At 37.8% G+C, this 20,704-nt stretch overlaps 2 protein-coding genes across 3 annotated transcripts; one reads left to right on the forward strand and one right to left on the reverse strand.

Moving 5' to 3' along the window:
- Positions 1–992: 992 nt before the first annotated feature.
- On the forward strand, positions 993–15,978 carry LOC149010229 (MACPF domain-containing protein At4g24290-like). 2 transcript variants are annotated; one of them, XR_016174366.1, is made up of 8 exons: positions 993–1,709; positions 8,240–8,478; positions 9,360–9,555; positions 9,658–9,735; positions 9,820–10,003; positions 10,426–10,592; positions 14,498–15,835; positions 15,921–15,978. XR_016174366.1 is itself a non-coding variant. In XM_089161078.1 (7 exons), the coding sequence occupies exons 1-7, from the start codon at positions 1,446–1,448 to the stop codon at positions 15,200–15,202; spliced, it is 1,833 nt and encodes a 610-aa protein (XP_089017204.1). In that variant the 5' UTR covers positions 993–1,445; the 3' UTR covers positions 15,203–15,913. The 2 variants fall into 2 exon arrangements, 1 of the variants encoding a protein (XP_089017204.1); XM_089161078.1 differs by lacking the exon at positions 15,921–15,978 and having other exon boundaries at positions 14,498–15,913.
- Positions 15,979–16,041: 63 nt separating this feature from the next.
- On the reverse strand, positions 16,042–18,470 carry LOC149010230 (rho GDP-dissociation inhibitor 1-like). The gene is made up of 5 exons (XM_089161079.1): positions 17,859–18,470; positions 17,647–17,713; positions 17,166–17,384; positions 16,956–17,080; positions 16,042–16,847 (listed from the first exon to the last, which is right to left on the reverse strand). Exons 1-5 carry the CDS (start codon positions 18,153–18,155, stop codon positions 16,767–16,769), a joined length of 789 nt encoding a protein of 262 aa, XP_089017205.1. The 5' UTR covers positions 18,156–18,470; the 3' UTR covers positions 16,042–16,766.
- Positions 18,471–20,704: the final 2,234 nt, after the last annotated feature.

Here is a 20,704-nt window from a genome sequence, read left to right on the forward strand (position 1 = left end):
TACCTATTATCATTCTCATATATTGAAACCTAATTGAGTTGCACTTGATGATTTGTCTTTGGTGATTGTAGGCTTATGTTCTAGTCATGGGGGTTACCAAACGGGCGAAATTTTCAATGAATCGTCAATAATAACCCTCCGATTCAAGAATACTCTTGATCTTGGTGACATTCTTAGGCCATTCCCACTCAATTATTGCCCCAATTCTTTGTCTCTTGCTGATACTATTGTCCTAGAAAGGCATTTTTTGTTACCTAAAATTTGCATTTGCTAAACCTAGCATACAGTTGTTTGTCCTTGAGCCATTGTAGTACTAACATCAAATGCTGAGTATGCTCGTTCAGGTTTTCCCCCTATACATATGGACCTATGTGTAGAAATATATTGGGGTTCAGTGGTGGTTACCTAGAGGTGTTGGTGGTTGTATTGGCCAAAAAAAATGAGACTGTAGGAGGCCTACCCTTGACCTTATTATGTAGTGCATCCTTAAACCAAATTAGTCACTCTATTGATTCAAATATGACTTTTGTGTGAACTTTGAACTTGTAACTATGAAAAAAAAATTCTTTACCATGCATAAGCAGTGCACTTTTACATCAAATAGAAAGCTGGGTTAAATACTAATTTTAAATTAAAAAAAATTCAATAGTATTTTTGTTTTTCTGTTTTTTTGGCCACTGTTTGACGTATTAGGGAGTGTGTAACAAAGAGATGTGCACAATAGAGAATGTTTTTCCGTGAATATAGTGGCGGGGTTAGACCTAGCTAAAAGTTTCGTTTTCACAAAAAGGGAAAAAAAAAATACAAATCCAACACGCGCTACTGAGGAGCATGCCATCCTGTCACGCTCCAACCCCACCGCGTACACCTCCACGCGCTAATGTTCCAGGAGGCAAAATCTGATTCGTGGCAATCGTATCTGGGTTCTGTACACGTGAAACTTAGAAAAGGAGGGAAAGAAAAATAAGCGAGACGTCACCATCTCTGTTCTTACGGTTTTGCTTGTTATTAAAACCTAGAAGGCTAGAAGTCAAAAGTCGATTTCTCTTAAGAACTGTACCAGATCCAGAAACTTATACTCAGTTCAGCTAATCTCATTTGAAATCTCATATAGAATTCCAAATACATATAATTAAATTTTATATAGAAATCCGAATTCCATGCCTGTAGCTGCCGGAGTAGTTTTCCAAATTCAAATCTTTAAACTTCACCAGTCGCGAATGGCACCGCTTATGGTCAACGCTAGGCGACGCAATTCCAATCAGAGAACTACGTCACCGTCCTTTAAACCTCCTCTTTCCAGAAACCCTAAATAGTCAGCTCAACCATCTTCACGCCTCGTCTCTTTTTTCTACTTCTTGTATCATCATCTCATCTGATTTTTCTTCTTTCTCGCTGTCCTGCGTTTCTTTTTCTTCTTCTGCTTCATTTTATCTCATACGGAGATGATCGAAGTAATGGAGGAGCGAGAACTGCCAATTGAGCTCAGGGCAGTGCAGTCTCTAGGATTAGGGTTTGATCTGACTAACGATTTTAGATTGAAGTTCGCTAAGGGGAATCCAGGTGAACGGTTAGTGGTCATCGATGAGGCGAGAACAAGGGACATTGTGATTCCTGGTGGGAGGATGATTCAGAATGTGTCCACTGATATCAGGTGTGATAAAGGGGATACTGTTCGGTTCCAGTCGGATGTGCTCGAGTTTAATCAGGTGAAATTCTTTGCCCCCATCCTTCCTCTTCTCTGTTTTTTTTTTTTTTTGATTTTGTTTAGATTGGAATTTTTTTTTTGGGTTTATCAGATGCTTAATTGGACTACGATGGTAGTCTCTGTTTGAGGAATTTCGTGTAAAGCCTATGCAATTGCAGGAAAACTCAATTTTGAATTTTTCTAGTAGAAGACGCATCAATCGCAATCAAACAGCAATAGAGCTTTAAACCACTCATGAAGCGCAATTCAACAAGGATTATTAACTACTAACTTCTGATGACATGCTATAAATACAATTTCTATCTGCATCACTGTTAAGAAATAATTGGTGTGGTTTGACAAGGGAGAGCATTAAGCCTTCACCGTTCAACGAAAATTCAATAAATTGAGCCATTATCAGTTACTTGGAGGTGATTGTTGTGTAGGGAAAGAATGCTCTGATGTAATCACTTGGTCTTCTATCTCTCCTCCTTTGATCATAAAGTCAGCAAAGAACTTCACCAGAATTACTTAAGAATATGAAGAAACTGAAATTAATGGGTTGATCCCTGGAAAGAGAAGAAGGTGAAAGTAGTCAGAAGGAAAGAAAAAGAAGGCATCAATTCAGATATTTAGGGGGGGGGGGGTTCAAAGTTTCTTCTACAGGAGAAGTTACTTGATCGTGGTTGATCCAATTCTGGATTAATTTACATCTACCAAACCATTTTCATATTGTAATCCAACTCGGAGGTAGAATCCAAGTATCCATCGGACCAGTAAAAAAGGGCATACATAGTGCACATGGCTCCTGCAACAATAATGTCATTAACCCTTACCATAGACGAAATTTCGGTCGAAATGTCTACATTTTTAAAAAACGAAACGAAATTCCAATTATTTTGGAGAAGTGTCAAATTTCGAAGATTTTGACCATTTTGGAGTTTTTGACTGAAATTTCGACCATTTTAACATTCCAACTTATTTTTCCTTAGTTTTTGTTGATTTCTAACAACTCCTTTGCCTTCAAACACCTCTTTTACTCATTTTTTGCCTCCAAACACCTCCTAAGGCACAACAGCTACAAAGGGAACTCCGGCAACAATAGAATGTGAAGCATGAGCCATACCCAACAGTTCCAAACTTCCCCTTTTCTCATTTTTGTTTTGTTCATGCCTTAAATGATCTTGTATTGCCTTGAAATTAATATATGTTTAGCCTAGGACTATGATCTATAATTGTGTTATGTTAAACTAGTCTTTTTATTATTTGCTACCATTTTTTATTTTAATAATTATTTTCTAAAATTATGTATTTTTATTTTATGTATATATGATATATATGCTTCATGTGTGAGATACCATCACTTGATCTAGTCGATCATTTTATTTTGTTGACTTGTTGTATATATAACCATTCTACCAAACAATTCATGTATGTTGATGATTCTATGCCTGTATGCAGTACAATTTGCACTTGTTGGATCCGGTCATTTGTTAGTATACTAGAATGATAAATTTTCAATAGTTTTTTTGGCAAAATAATAGTTTCATTGTGTTTATTATCCTTGAAATAGGTACTATGCAAGAATCCAAATCATTTTAAATCCATATGAGGCCCGAAATTGAAGTTCCAAAATTTTCAGAAAAAAGTATCTAGTTTTGACCGAAATTTCGACCGAAACATCAAAATTTTGGCCTTTTGCAAGTTCAAAATTCCTGTTTCGGTCGAATTTTCTTCCTTGGTGAGTCCAACTTCATGTCTTGACTTAAGTCCAAAACTACTGGTCGCATTGGACTGAATAGGCATCCATATCTGGTTAAGGGTTTGGGTGTGTAGCCATCAGTATGAGATGACATTGAGAAATGAAAAATAACATAGGAGACAAGTTTTCACAATTAATGTAATAGTGAATAACATAAGAACTAGCAAACATCTTTTTCCTTTTTTCTTTTCTACTTTCAAAACACCTCCCCCCCCCCCCCACCCCCACCACGCCGAAGAAGGGTTGGGACTTCAGCTTTTGACTTTTAAAAAAAAAAAAAAAAAAGAGAAAAGAAAAAGAAGTTGGAGACTTGAGTGATAAACTGAACTGAGTGCACTTAGATGTTGTTCTCCTAACAGAAATGGACCAATCAGGAGAAGAATTAAATGACATTGACTCAATTAGCTATAATTTCAACCCCGCTTATGTAGAGTTTGGCCATTACTGCTTGTTTGATTTTTGGTAGAACCATTTATGCTTGATTCTTAAACAGTGAGATAATGGTGCATTTAGAATCTCTCTTTTGGCCAGTGATATTGAGTTCCATTGGAATCCCATTATATTCATAGGACTTGCACTAGAGACTGGAGAAAGTGTTCAGTTGCACAAAATGGACTGTTCTTTGAAGGCACTAGTATCTCGCTTTTCATAGATGAATGGCAACGGTGTCCAGGTTTTTATAGTTATTTAGGAGTATTTCACATCTTTTCAAGTCTGGCATCCCCCTAAATGTCCCTTCACATTTAATTTGAACATTCTGATCAGTGATCTTCATTTTAACATAGCTTTTCTCATTCATCCATATGCTTATGATGTGGATATTGAATGCAAGGTCTTCAGAAGTAGATTTCTATTTCTACCTTTAAAAGTCTGGTTATTTCTTGGATCTGGTTACTGATTTTGGTATCCTTGTGTTAGTTTCCTTATAATTGATTACCGGCATCATGCATTTGATTCTTTGCAAATTCCCCAAACTAGAGGACAGGGGGCAATCCCATCTAGGGGTGTCAATTTTCAACCCAAACCGTTAAAACCGGACCGAACCAGCCTGTTATAGCCCGAACCGGCCCGAACCGATCCTTAATGGGCCGTAATTGGGCTGAGGGTCCTCAGCCCGAACGGTTTCGGGCTGGCCCGGCCCAGCCCGTGTGCAGCCCCGTCAACCCGTTAGTCTTTTACATAAATAAAATTAAAATATTAAATGTAATTTTTTTTGTATTGTTTAAATGTAATTAATGATCCATGAATTTCGGTGTTTGAGACGTTGAGAATCGAGTTTGAGTAGTTGAGAGTTGTTAATACGTTTAACGGTTTATGTTTTAAGTTTTAACTTTTTAATTTTCAAATTTCATTTAGTTTTATTATTTTAAAATTTAAAAGTCTTAATTGATAACTCTTGACTCTTAAGTCTTAATCTTAATTGTTAACTTTTGAATTTTCAAATTTCATTTAGTTTTATTATTTTAAAATATAAAAGTCTTAATTGATAATTCTTGACTCTTAACTCTTATCGTTAACTTTTTAATTTTCAAATTTCATTTAGTTTTATTATTTTAAAATTTAAAAGTCTTAATTGACAACTCTTAACTCTTAAGTCTTTACCAAAAAAAAAACTCTTAAGTGGTTTGGATCAAGCTAATGCCATCACTTGTCGTTGGATCTACTTGGAGTCTTCATCCTCTATCTTTTGTAGTTTTGTGTGTGAGAAACTAGGATTTGGAGTTGAGGAAAAAATTAAATTAAATTTTAATATTGATTTTTAATTTAGTCCAAACCATTAATCAAACCGAATCCAAACCATTAGGCCAAACCGTTAGTCAACCCGAACCCAAACCGCACCAAACCGAAACCGCACAGAAACCGTTATCTTTTAAATGGGCTGGTTTGGGCTGGGGGTTTTTCAGCCCGAAACCGTTAGGCCCGGCCCGAAACCGCTCCAAACCGCACCGTTGACACCCCTAAATTCCCATCCCCAGCATTCTTCTAATTTAGTTGGCTTTATCGGCCTTCTCTGAGAAGTGAAGATCTGGCTGTTGGGCTACTTTGAAATTGGAAATGTGATGTACTGAATATTGAAAGAAAAGGAGTTTCTTCGGAGAGAACTTATTTTTTTCAGCGGTCCTTATCTTGTACCTGATATTGGATTATGTGCAACAAGAATTCTGACTTAGTAAGTTCATATCTAAAGTAACGATGTTGAAAAGACTGAATTCCAATTAAAGCTGGGGTTAGGTGGTAGTCTTAGATTCTTCCAAATCATTTTGAATGCAGTCAAAAAATGCAGGAATAGGAATAGCACTACTAGATTACAATAAGTTCTGCTGCGTGTTGATAGTGGTAACTGGTGTTTGAATGCTCACCAGTGAATCTGTAACTCACTTTGCTGTGTTAACATTGTGTCTGCTAAGAAGTTCCTTTGAGGTTCTCATTAGCTGTAACATTTGTAGATGGGGTATTACCTATCACTTTCTTTCCTTTTTTCTTTTTTGATAGAAAACAGTACAAGAAGGCTAATTCATGTAACAGTTACAGAAATAATGAAGGTTGATAGCCCTCCACCCAATATCTGAGACTATGCTTGGAACATTCTTTGCCAGATTGGTCATCCAGCTGAGGATTTTGTCCGATTGGAATGGATGAATCTGAGAGTCCTTTTCAGTTGCTTGAGTAGGAGTAGGTCCTCTATCAGATATTGGGGCCACACTTTCCTTGGCTTTGGTACATAGTCCTTGAAATCTATGCAAGTGCACCATATTGTTGTTAACTTGATGTTTGTCTGGGCAGCATGGTTGAGTCCTTCTATGATCCCTTTCAGGACCACTGTTGTACAAGAGTTTTACATCATACGGTGGGTTGATTGAACAAGAGTTTTATATCGTACGGTGGGTTGATTCTATGGCTCGATTGGTGATGAGATTGTCTCTTCTAGTCCAACCGAACTAACTGACCAATTAAAAGGAAAGAGATCACTGATTTTGCTTTATAAATGAGAAAGCACTGTTTTTCTTCTTTCTTCCCTGGCATTGTGGTCCCTTCAGGGCATATCCTATCTCTCTTGGTGCTTCTTGTGTGTTAATGATGTAACCCCATATCAGGGGCCAGTCTTCAGGATCCTCTTTTAGAGAACCAGCAGTAATTTTAGGGTTTTAACCCTGCTGTTAGGCCAATTTGCAGGTGATTTTCCAGTGGACAGCAGCTGCTTTAGGGTCTAAACACCCTGCGGTTGTAGGTTTGGTGCCGAATTGAAGGTTCTATGGTCTTAGGAAGGTTTGACAACAGTTAGGATAGGATAGGGGTCTAGGATTTGTAGAAACTTCAGTCAAAACTTTGCTGTAGTTCAGAGTTACAGAACTGAATTTCCAAGATTTAGGGTTTGGAACTTAGGGTTTGTCAGAAATTAGGGTTTCTAGTGTTATATGGTTGTTCTGTGGGGAGGGGAATTGACAGGTTTCGGCCAGCAGGTTTTATTGTTAGGGTTTTAGAGAATTAGAACTGATTTTGTTGAATTTCAATGTCAGGTTTGATTCCCAAAGCTAGGGTTTATGAAATTTTAGGTTTCCTAGGACTTAAGGTTGTGTTAAGGGTTGACGGAAATGGGAATCAGGTTCATCCGGGGAGGTTTTGTGTTGTTAATTGACTGAAAACAGAATCTGTTTTGATTATGTAAATTCAGTTTTCAGTCGTCGAGTTAGGTTTGCTGGAGAAGATGAATGATGAAATTACTAGGGTTTTGGGGTAGGGTTAGGGCTTCTGTCTTAGGGTCAAAGGCTGTGGGTTAGGGGGAAATTGTAGTTCCAGAAAGGGGAAGGTTTTAGAGAGGGAATGAGAAGTTGCAGGGTTTTTGGGATTTGGGAGAATTTCCAGCTTGCCGTGAGGAGAAGAAAAGAGAAGAGGAGGAAGGAGTGAGGCTGCACATGAGGAGGTTGGGGTTGGAGATGCAGTACTTGTAGAGGGGAGAGGAGTTAGCCAAATCAGAAATTTCAAACCAGCCATAGGCTTCCCTCCTAGGGAATCTGCGATTGCAAGAGTCTTCCTTCAATTCTCAGCTTTGTTCGATAATCATCAACTGATTTGGTTACACATAGGTGGCTCTATTTATAGCCTTACAATTGAAGGAAATCATACTAGGACTCAACATAATAAAAGGACTAGTTGGACTAGGGCTCACCAAGGAATTCTATTTGGATTCAAATTCCTTGTCACACTAAGGCTCAACTCAAACAACTAGAAGAGGAATCAAATGAAGTAACTTCTAAACAAATGAAGACTTGCAAAATTAAAAACTTCCTTCTTTAAGACGGAATCCAACTTGAAAATAGGATTTCGAGTTTCCAACTAGGACACCTAATGGGACAGGTACTCTGACATAACTTGCTGTCCAGGGACTCAAACTCAAATCACAAAGTTGATTTGAACTCCTTATATTAAGATGAACCTAATAAGACCAAAACAGGACCCCAGGGGTTAAAATGACCAAATTGCCCCTCATTAAGTTCGGCCACCCTATAGGGCTGTAGGAAGTGGCTGACTTTGAGGCCTTCTTTCTGCCTTGCCTTGGGGATGGAGCTCTTCCTGGTTACATCAGTTAAGGTGGATGACTTGTTGAATTTTGTTTGCCTTTCTATTCTGGTTGACGCTATTTTCCTTTTCTTCTTCTTCTTCATTTCTTTCTTGAAATTCTTATTTCTATCTGTGAATACTTTCCATATAATATCTTTTGAGCTGTATAGCTGCTATTTCCCCCCCCCCCTTTGTTTTGACATATTTGGTTCCTTATTGTGCCCCTGCAGATGTCGGAGTTGCTGAATCAAAAATCCTCAATACAAGGGAAGGTGCCTTCAGGATATTTTAATTCTATTTTTGAGTTAACTGGAGCCTGGTTGCATGATGCCACAGACACTAAATACCTTGCTTTTGATAGTTACTTCGTTTCATTGTATTATTTGCACCTAACGGCATCTCCGTTACTTCTCCAAGAGAAAGTAAAGAAAGCTGTCCCATCTATCTGGGACCCAGCATCATTAGCTAGGTAGTTGTCCTTCTTCTTCCTTTCGTTTTTTCTTTTTGGTTCTATTTGACCAGACAGTGTTTCTTGGATGTATCAGTATTTCTATTGGTTTTCTAACCATTGATTTGCTATTTTTTTTTTAAAAATCAGAACTTATGATTTTTCATTATGAACCATGAAGGCAGTGATGCTAGGAAGTATATACTTTCTTAACTACTTAAGGGAAGTAGATTAGTAAATAAGTTCCATCCTGATGGGAGAATTTAGTCTTGAGTTGGTAAAAGTAGTCAGTGAACTAGAGGAAAGTTGGTGTTAACATAGTTCACAAGGCATCCACGCTACTTGGTTGCCAAGGCAGGTGCCTAGCTGCCTTGTAAATGTGGGTATAACAAATAAGAATATTGAAGCAGATAGAGGGTGGAAAAGGATAAAAATAAATAAAGGCCTAAGGATTAGCTTACAGCTGTTAATTTATATTTTGAAATCTATCCTAAAAGGGTGGGGTCTTGGATGGCCACATATGCTTTCCCCGTACAAGACCTATATTAGTCCAATTGACACATTTTTGAACTGTACCCTGACTACACTTGATTTACTAATTTATTAAAGAAAATAATGATGTAGACCAAATTGTCTAATATTGAATTTGCTTCTCTCGAGTTAGGCCAGATTTGCTAAACTTAAATTTCTGAGTATGGGATCCAGTTGTCTTCTGGTTTTTTTTTTAATTTTTTATTAACAAAATATTTCATGACCAGACTAACGTCACTCCCTACTAATGAGGTCCCATTGTTCTTTCCTGTTAAGAGGAAAAGAGGGGGGGGGGGAATCTTTGTGTCAGCAGGATCATAAGCTGTCTTGGATATTTTGTACTTAATGTCTGACTATACTTGCCTTAACAGGTTCATCCAGACATATGGCACACACATAATTGTTGGAATGGGGGTTGGAGGTCAGGATCTACTTTGTGTTAGGCAACAGCCCTCTTCATCAGTGCCTTCTGCTGATCTCAAAGGATACTTGGAGGGTCTTGGAGATCGCTTATTTGCAGATGGAAGGAGGCCCACACCACTATGGAAAACCAGAGACAAGCAAAAGGTTCTGTTTTACCCCCTATTCACATCATTGTTTTGCTTGTCTAGCCAAAGCCTCTATCTTTTCCCTGGTTAACTTTTTAATGTTCTGTTTAATCTTGCATAGGTTCCTGAGGTCTTCTACCGTATCATGCAGTCAAACACCATGCATTTGAGCAGCGTTTCAGAATCATCGAGCAAGGAAGTGAGTCCTGCACCTTGTATCTACTCTTCTTTGGATTCATCTGTTGAATTTAGGTTTAAACATGTCTGGATATCATCTTTACAGGGCCTCACCATCATTTGCTCAAAAAGAGGAGGGAATGCATTTTTGCATAGTCACTGTGAGTGGCTTCAGACAGTTTCTTCAAACCCCGATGCTATACTCTTCAAGTTTGTACCCATTACTTCTCTCCTTACTGGGATTCCAGGCAGTGGCTACCTCAGTCATGCAATCAATCTCTATCTTCGCTGTGAGTTCTTAAATCCATTTGTTGGATATTTATGCTGCTTTATTCTGAAGTTTATAGTTAATGCCTTTGGTTCTGCACTATTAGCATGGCATAGCTGCCCAGGCTGGGAATTTGTTTGCTGCATTGTTTATTAGAGTATTCAGGACAGGGAAAAAGATTTTATGTTATTACTAAGATGACATTGATGGATCAATGGAGTTTCATGCCTCATGTCCACATCACAGCTTCGTTAGGTTATAGCTTTTGGGAATTACTTCTTTCCACCACCTTCCCCTCACCTACTGTATGAGTAATGAACTAATGATGTTATACAATTGGGTTCATTTTAGCTTTGCACTATTAACTAATTAAATGTTGTCCGGAGAAATTTTGAAATTACATTTTGTTTTCTGCTGATGAATAATACCCTGATGCGCTATTAGATAAACCTCCAAAAGAAGATTTACGGTACTTTTTGGAGTTTCAAGTTCCCCTTCAATATGCGCCAATGTTTTCTGAGCTGCCTCTAGGGCCTCAAAGAAGAAAGGTTTCTGGTCCTGCTTTGCAGTTTCGGATCATGGGTCCCAAGCTTCGTGTCAGCTCCACCCAGGTATGGCTGCTACGGTGTCTGATAAATATTACTATATTTCTTTATAATTGTTGTAATCCCTTCTTTTATATGTTACTATAGAAGAATCTTATAGAAGCAAACAACATAGGATATAGTGTTGGTTCATAAAATTTAGAGAGTGAAGAGAATGGTGTAGAAGATTAGTTGTACAGGTCAGCCAAATGAATTGCTGGCTTCAATAAATGCTGTTCAGAGAAGCTACGGTCCCTAGATTCTAGTTGTTTCAAAACCCTTATATTTTGCATACTCAATCCATATATTGAAGATCTCTTCAAAATGTTCTGGGAAATTTCGGTTCAGCCATATAGAGGACCCAAAAGTGGATTGGGCCCGGGGAGTTCCTTCCAAAAATGTGTAAACAAGGTTTACTGTGCTTTGCAGTATGGTTTTCTACCCACCCCTCCTTTTTTCTTTTATCTTTTTTTGGGAGGGGGAAGGGGGTTGTTTCCTCTACTAGACAGGTGATCCTGAGATCCTCCTAGCATTGCTGTTCCTCTCCCCTGTTCAGAAGCTTCTCAAATTAAAAATGGGCATACCAGTGCATGATACTCCCACCACTTTGGGATCACAGAAGAGTCACAGTGGAAGCAGCCTTACCCAGGGAGACTCAAACCTGTTACAACTTGGTCTCAATGGAGCAATCTTGCTGCAGTTTCTCGACCTAGTATTCCCAATCTTTCTATCAGCTTAACAAGTTTTGTCTGAAATCAACCCCAAACCCTACTTTTCTTATTCAATTGAAGCTACTAGTTCAACAATTTTCTCTAGAAAATCATTTCGTATGAAAAACATCCTCTTTGACTTTCTTTTTCATTTTGGGTTGGGGGATGGGGTGGATGATGGAAATATATATTAAGTTGAAATTTGATTTTACAATAACTTGACAAACTTGATGCAGTTTCATGTTTGTTTTTGCTAGAGCATCCCCTTTTGACTTGAATCTAGACCCATGCATCTCTTTTGACTTGAATCTACACCCGCATGTTTCTCTTGCTGCATTTCATATCATTGAAATATGGTTTTGCCTAATATTAGTTACAAAGTTCAGGATCTTTAATCAAACTGCCTTATATGGGTTTAAGGTATATGAAGGGATAGACAACTAAAATAAATCTTTTTTTTGGTAAAAACAACTAAAATAAACCAAGGTGACCTTTTAAAGAACGTCTGGATTTTGGTGAAGGGGCTGATACTTGCAGGTGGATTAGGTTGTTATGGAAGCACTTCAAGGGGATACAGCCTCCAAGTTTTATCATTTGTTTGTTGCTAAAGGTAATAATGTATGAAATTATGAATTGATGATAGTTTGTAGTGGCAAAACAGGAGAATTGTGAGGTGAGGATGTGATTCAAGATTGAAAAGAGAACAAACAGAGGAAGCACGGTCTAGAAGTCTACTGAGGCAGTGGGAGCCCCACACATGAAAAAAAATAGACACACAAGGGTGGGCTACATGAAGTGGACCTCCTATACTCAAGTACAAAATAAAATGAACATGCAGATTAAGCAGTGGCTGGCCCAGCCTAGTCCAGAAAATATATCTGATTAATAACAAAAGTCACGCTGGACCACCCAATCTCAAATGTCCACTGACACCAATATTTATTTATGATAATGCCGCTGTGCCTAAAAATTCTTGGATACTTGAAACAATATCTAGTGATCAAATTGAAGAACCTTCCAGAATGATAAATACTTCCAATTAGACACTACTTGATGAACCATCTCAAGTCTGACTACAATAGAAATGCTCTTTTTCTCATATGGTCCAGTCAATTCATGTTGGAAGTCAGTTAAGTTAAGACAGTCTCTAGCTTTGTAGTTCAACTAGAGCACGTTAGTTACAAATACCTTGACCTCTAATAACTCTGCGGTATGAATCTGACATCAGCTTTCCTTTACTCAGGGGCTTTTGTTTGACGTGATGTTAAAACTTGGGCTGCTAGCATCAAGATGCTCAGTTAAGTCCGAGGGTGGCCACTTCATGCAAAAGAATGCCCAAGATTAGAATTGACATAAATTCACCCTCTGGTACCCTTCAAAAGCATGAGGCACACGGTTTTTTGGTCCTTGATTATCCCAGTGTTTCTGTAAATCTTATACTTTTCAAAAGAGCTTTTTTTGGGTTCCCTCGGGGGGGGGGGGAGATGTTCAATAAGATTCATTACCAAGGAAAGAAAAGGTGGGGGAGGGGGACATACATGGTAACAAGCAAACTATACGACCTTGCTTTAAAAAGGAGGAGACAAAGGCCTGAAAGAGGGAAAAAGTGGAGAATCCCAAGTAAACACAAGAAACAAGCACTTGACTTCAGAAAATTGGCAAACAGAAGGAAAGCCAAAATAGCCCACTAATCACAACTAAGTAACGGCATGATTCCCTCCCTTCACACACCAACAGGGGATGCCTAACCGCAGCATAACTAAGAGGCTTGACTTCAGAAAATGAGCTAACAGAATTAAATGCAAGCTACCCCACTAATCACAACCAAGTATCACAGGCTCACAGCATAGAGCATGCTTTATTTTAGGATTCATCCTAATGTGTCTTGAATTTTGGTTTCTGTTTTCACTTCATAAAAATCCTTCTGATTTTGACCAGTGATCAATATCTCGGTGCTGACACTGGTTTTGGCCAGCCAGAAACCGAGATCGTCTAGGTTTTGATTTTATTGTGGTTGAACATGGTACTTTCCCCTGGCTAACTTGAACCTTTGTTTTGAGGCCAAGATACTTATTTGCCCTGCTTCTTTGTATGCTGCCTATTTTTGACAATTTACCCTAATCCATGCATTAGTTTCTCAGAGGAGAGTCAAAATAATGCTAGTGGTGTTGATCCAAGTTTGATAGTTTATGCTGTTCTTGGACTTGATACCTGATAAGGTTTGACCTGAATGTATAAATCCGATTTAGCTCAATATAATTCAGTTAGTAATGATCTATTATAGTTGGATTTCTTCGTGGTCATTTTTTATACCGAAAATTAGTTCCATAATTGACATCATAATATAAGTATTTTAAGTATGATCTCTCAAAAGTTGCACTCAATGATGGAATTGTTGATAAATTTTGGAGGTCAAAAGTAAGTAATCAGTGCCAATTGGCGTCTGAAGCTGTTAAATGGACATCTCTGCAGTTGGTTTTGTCTATAGTCAACATGTTCTGTGTTTGTTGATTTGTTCATGAAATGCAGGATATAAAATTAACAAACTAAGAATATGTTATTACATTGAGAATTATGCATATGGTAAGTGAGTTGCTCTAATGCAATGTTAAGTAAGAAGGATAGCAGTTGTGTGATAAATTAATTTTTCAAAAGTAGTGCTGCATGTGTTCCAGGCATTGGTATGACGTTTTTTAGGGTGGGCCATCATCTAAAGAGAAACTTATATTGACTGTCTTCCTTTGGTCTAGCTGAAAGTTATTGCATTTCATCAAGCTCTTCAAAGCTTTACTCTTTAGGTAGAAATAGACGTGTTCAAAACCAAAAGTTTGGAGTCATTTCCTGGCATCTCTTATTATCTGAGTTGGGAGATGTTGGATTTGCTATCAAAATTTAAGTAAAAACTGAGCATGGATAAACTTGGAAAACTTTGTCTTTTCTTTATCTTGACTGAAGAAGAAGAAAAGTTTTTGAGTAAAAGTTGAGCATGGATAAACTTGGAGAACTGTCTTTTCTTTATCTTGACTGAAAAAGAAGAAAGCTTTTACTTTATATGTAGTATGAATGTATGATATGCTTCTTAAAGTACCTTTTTTGAGACTCTGCATGTTTTTTCTTGACATTTGCTTCATCAAAGTGCAAAGATGGTAAACAATGTCCAGATGATAGTATTTGTGGTTCTCTCTTTTTTCTGCTTCCTTATCTTCTTTAGTATCATTTCAGGTGTCAACTGATCGGAAGCCAGTGACTGGTTTGCGCTTGTATTTAGAAGGGGAGAAGTGCAATCGGTTAGCTTTACATTTACAGCATTTGTCCAGTATTCCAAATATTTTAGAATCCTTGTGGGCAGCTTCTAAAACCCAGAGGCCATCGGAGTGGAGAGGGTCTGATGATTCTGAGAATAGCTGCCAGTACTGGGAGCGAGTCAAATGGAAGAGATACTCAAATATATGCACACTGGCTGTGGAACATGACCCTAAATGGCTGCGGGGTGAAAATGATGGTGTTTATGTGGTAACAGGCGGCCAACTTGTCACCAGAGGGAAATGGCCGAAGACTGTGCTTCATCTTCGTCTACTTTTTACCTACCTACCCCACTGCAGCATTCGTAAAACTGAGTGGGATACTGTACCAGCAGTTTCTCAGAAGTCAAACTTCCTTACAAGCTTGAGTACGACCTTCCTGCGAACTGAAGTGGCAGGTCCCCCGAAGCAAGTACCTGCTACACTGAACTCGGGGATATACCCTGATGGTCCACCATTGCCTGCTAATGCTCGCAAGCTATTACAATACGTTGAGACAGCAGAGGTGGTGCGTGGTCCTCATGATATCCCAGGACATTGGCTGGTGACAGCTGCAAAGCTTGCAATTGAAGGTGGCAAGATTGCTTTGCAAACTCAATTTGCCTTGTTAAATTATCCGTCGTGAGCGAGGAATAGTCAGTGTATATATGAAATGCCTGCATATGATTGTGCTGTTTGGTTGGTTTTTTCTGTTGTAATTATATTTTGTTAGTGGGAATTGATAGAGAATTGTAAAGATGCAGAAATTGGAATGCAAAGATGATACTCTTTTTGTTTATCTCTACACAGTAGTCTGAATTAAGGCTGAAAGATGTTGTTGTGAAATGCTGCTGATGTTTTCTGTTCATTCTTGGTCTGAAAGGATTCTCCTCGAGAAAACCATGAGTTACCCTTCATGTTACGGACGGAAGACAGCCGGTATGTATCCAGGAATTTTTCTCTTTTCATTTGACACGACCTTGTTTCCCTTGTGGCTAATGTTTGCTTAATCATCTATTGTACATAATAAGTCCTCTGTAAATTCAAAGACATTTAAGAAGTCATTGTTTTTCAGTCATCTTTGTATTATTACTTTTATGGTCTGAGCATCAGTGCCCCCTCATCAAATTTTCCTTCTTCAAGCTATTGTGGTTGCTTCCGTCCACCTACTATCATTGAAGTTTTCAAGTCGTCACCATGTTCAAGGGCCCTATTACTGAATAGAGAGAAAAAATGCGTCTCAAATCAAAGAGAGTATTCTTTCAGTCTTAGCTGTTGGGTATGTAAGCACTTGAGGCTCAAGACTGGTCATATAATGCTTAATAATGACGAAACCCTAAACCCTTGAATCATGGTTCATGCAGGGTTAGGGTTGCATCTCATCCCATAAGGCTGGTTTACCGAGGAGTTCACAATTGCAACTCACCCAGGGAAATCAGCAGGCAATCACTCCAGCAGTAGCAACTAGCAAGCAAAAGAAGCAACGCCAAGGAACACCTTGCACGGGTACGTTTACCTGAAAAACATTTTCCTCATTGGATTGTGACAGTTAACAAATATAGTTCTTTGAGGTTATTCCTAATGGGAATGGTTGCTTCACCTGCTTGCACATTTCCTGAGTTCAAGTTCGGAAATGTTCGGAATTAAAAAAAAAAAAAACCCAATTTCTGATGAAAAATAAGTAGAATTGCTCTTAGATACCATAGTAAATGAAACTTTTCGTAAAATTGTAGACACAGCCATCATATCTCATCATGTGGTCTAAAAATCTCAAAGTTCTTGTCACTATTCTTCCCAAAAAATTCAACTCTTTGGGAGGCCTATCTGTATTCTCACTTATTAGGTTGAATCTCTCAAATATATACAAACGATAACAGAAAAGCAGCAGGGGAATTTAGAGAATTTGGAAAGAGAAAAGAGCAGAAACAAACATTAATTTAAAGCCTTGTGACAGAACATTCTCCATCAAAACATATTGGTAAGTGATATAGGTCAGACGTTAACACAGCCCTTGGCCCAAAACATACACTATATTGTTTCCCAAAGTCAGTAAAGAGCCAACGCCACAGTAAAAACTTGCCATATACAATTAGAATGCTACTGTGTCAACCACAAACGCCATAATTTTGCCCTGTTGGAAACATCATCCTACATAAACAGTGTGTGAGATCCCCCAAACTAGATTGGAGTTGAAGGGGAAGAGGAAAAACTCAAGAAGGTGATGGCCAGTCTTTTCGAATTTCAAAACTGTAATCGATGTTCAAGTAGCATTTTCCATCATCATCTACAAGCTGCACAGGGAGGAAAAGAAAAAGAAATAAAACAGATGAATCAGATGAGTTCCTAAAGATCAACTAGTACTAAGAGAATCCACATATATAGAGCTTACTGGGGCGTACCTTGGTTTTTGCAGAGTAGGAACCCCTTGCAAAAATACCAGAAGGGGTTGTATCTTCTTCCAATTCATATGTATAAGGTTCTTGCTGAGGACTGAAAGTTCCCAGCATTACCTTTCTGTTATCAACTGCCATGAATAAATTTGATGAGAAATCCAGAGGGCCAAATTTTTCAAAAACAGAGCAAATGAAATTGAGAAACTTCAAATTTACCTCTCATCCCAGTCTTCCACACGGTATTGTAATATTTAAGACCAGAAACAATGTTGTTGGAGACAACAAAGGAGAACTTGAGACGATAGCGGGATTCCTCCTTGAGAGCAAAAGCATGGCCCTTTGCATTGGGAACAAATGGAATTGGCAACACCACATTCGTCCTGTTTGGACTCAGGATGGTCAGGCTCTGTACCTGCACTTCTGGTTCTGCATTCTCTGTTTCCATTTTTAACCAGAAAATGGGTACAAGAAACAAAATCAACTTCCAGAATTGAAACACAACAAGAAAAACAGAATAGAATTCTTCCTAGTATAAATAACCAGTGTCTAAGTTGAACTTGTGTTGAATTGGGTTATTAAAGAAAAAACAAATTTGTATAGAACATGAAACCCAATTACTAATGTTCATAAATGGGTTCTTGATCTATGTGCAGAAGAATCCTCGGGGATAGAGATAGATAGAAATAAGGCAATTTACCTCCAACAGCATTGATGTCTACACTACCAAGAAGTTGCTCTTTCCATCTTCTCAGGCTCTCATCATCCTAAAATTTATTTGCATTATCAAAAAACTCGCATTTGAACAATCAATCAGGGGGAAAAAATCTGTAAAAGAAGAAAGAAGAAACAAAAGTTGTCTACTTTAATTTAAAAAACAGAGAGTTTGTTAATTATTATTGATCATCAGACCTTATCCTTCTCGAGTTGTTCTTTAAGGGAGAATTGGGGTCCCGGATCTAGTTCTTCTTTTTCTACTTTAGACTTAACTTCATCATCGCCATCTTCTGGGTCGTCATCATCTCCATCTTCTGAAGAACTATTAGACGAGCAATTGTTTTCTCTCTCAAGTCCCTCTGGATTTTCTTCACTTCCATGGTTGGGGCCACACTTGTTCTCTTCGTTGCTTTTCTCTTCTTCCTTCTCCATTACAGCAGGATTGAAGGGAATGGCCTTGAAGCCAGACAAAGTTCCCATAACCGCTGACATTTTCCTCAAAATCGACCCAAACAGGGAAAGTTAGAAGAAGATTTGGTCTTCGTTCAAAGTCTTGGAACCTTGATTCACGCTGTACTTAGAGAAAATTCACTAAACTTGGTGGGTTTTTTTCTAGTCTATTTGACTTTTGCTTGATTTTGGAGAGAGAGAGACAGTGGGTTAGAATGGGGGACCTTATCTGGAGGAATAGCAGTTAGAAGATTTCTAAAATAAGAGAAACAGAGAGTAACTGCTAAATTTGAGGCAGGTAACGGGCAGTTAACTTTGTCGATCTATTTGGATTATTTTATGGAATTTATTAATCAAATTCAACAAGAATTATGATCTTTTGAGAATTAGGTGATTGGAGCCGTTAGATGTTTCCCGTTCATGAGTTCTAATGAAACGGCTTTTAGAAGATCAGATCATATGAGTTTGAGACGCAACTCTTAGAATTTGAATGTGGTTTCAGGTTTCAGTTTATTGACCGTTGCTACTCCCACTCTTGTGTGTCTTCATTTTTTCCTATTGACCGTTACTGTCCGGTGGTCCTGCGATGGATGGAGACAACCGTTTATTTTGAAAAGTACCTTAAAGAGTGCTTTGTAAATCAAATTTAGAATTTTTTTTTCATGTGGTCATTCCTCTGTTCTTTTCGCCCCTCTCTCTCTCTCTCTTTTTGACCCCCTACTAAAAGGGTACTCTATCAGGGTGAAGATTAAGCTCGCCTTGAACCTGAATGGGGTCTGGGTTGGGGTTTTTAAACATGAAGGTGGGTTAAGGTTGTAAAATGTAAGTCAAAGGTTGGGGATGAGACCTCAAGTCCAACCCAACCCGAGTCTTTGATCACCTCTCTGTTAGGGGAGAACAAATACGATCTTCTGGTGCTTTCCCATCATAAAATAGTAGTGAACCTATCTGTAAATATTAGAAAAAGAAATTAGAAGCAAAAATCTCAGTGGTTTTCATGTGGGCCCCACCCTCTAATTGTGTTGTTCAAAAGCATTAGGAAACCTAAGTTCTAACACTGAATACACTTTGTAAAGATAATAGCTTATAGAGTTTTTTTTATGTGTGGGTCTCTTTAGTGGATAATAAACTAATGTTGGGTCCCTCTAGTGCAATATATTACGTGTGGGTCCCAACCAGACTATTGTCGTTACTTCCGTTAAATATATTGAAATTTCAAACTTAAAGGGACCAAAATACCCTCAGGTTATTCAATACATTGCCACGGTGAACTCAACCTTCTAAAGTCAGCTGATACTAGGGGTGTGGGCTTCATTATATAAGAGTGTTGGAGAAAGACATTTTAATCATAATTACAATTATAAAATAACCTGGAGGGTATTTTAGTCCTTTCAGGTTTGAAATTTAAGTATACTTAACAACATCTAAATGTGTTAGTCTGGTTAGGACCTGCATATGATATATTCTACTAAGATGACCCAACATTAGTTTATGGTTTACACGTAAAACACTCTAGTTTGTATGTAAATTCAAGAGTTTTATAAATAATTTCTTAATATGTTTGATTGTTAGTTGTAAATTTTTCTAGGACGTCTCATTTTCTTTAAATCACATAACTTATAGGTCCAACCTAACACCTGATCCATCTCATTTGAGTGTACTTAATCAGAGGTAGATCATCTTAAGCTAAAGCCGAGAGGATTGGACTTATGTGACAATTTTCAATCCTAAGTTGACTTGGATTAAGTTAAAAGGTCAAAAGGATTAGATTAAGGTAAATAAAAAAACCTAACCATTGTCCACAAGTAGACCTGTAAACGGATTGAATTCGACTCGGGTATACTAATATTCGAATCCAAATCCGATTAGCAAAATCGCTATTCAAATTCAAATCCGAATCCGGTAGAAAGTTAGAGAAGGTATCCGAATTTGAATCCGGAACTTTATCAGATATTCTATTATAATTTGATCCGATTAGTGATTGGTGATTGCCATTTTTAAATTTTTTTTTATTTCTGATTAGCGATTACCTGTTTCCGAATCCGATTATTAGCCCCTCTTTTAGAGAAAAATGTTTAATACTTTACTCTAACAAGATAATTCTGATTTCCGACTATTTGGTTACCGATTACCGGTTTTTGAATTATAATCCCTTTTTAGAGGAAAAAAATGTTGAATACTTTACTCTATCTGATCCGGTAAGCAATTATCCGAATTTGAATTTGGTATCTTAGCGGACGGATATAGATATTTTCCGGTAAGAAAAATTCCGAATACAAACACCCTAAAACTAATATGAATATGAATTCGGAAGCAAATTTTGACTATCCATCTGGTCTATCCACAAGCCTTCCTATAGTCATACATACAAAACATTTTGAAGTTTGAGCTATTATTGATTTAATGTTTCATTATAAAGAATTATCAGATCACGTATAACTTTTTCCTTAGTAATTGCCAATCAGTTATGGGGGAAAAAAATGAAAAAAGAAAAAAGACCAATGCAAACCTAAGCCCCCCACAATAAATTGCCATTTCTATGTCACTCTAAAGTTTTTGGACGTATTGAAATTTTGTGAGCAGTACCTCAA

Source organism: Hakea prostrata, chromosome 7, assembly GCF_041222555.1.
Source record: "Hakea prostrata isolate BN-2017 chromosome 7, UWA_Hpros_2, whole genome shotgun sequence".
NCBI lineage: Eukaryota > Viridiplantae > Streptophyta > Magnoliopsida > Proteales > Proteaceae > Hakea > Hakea prostrata.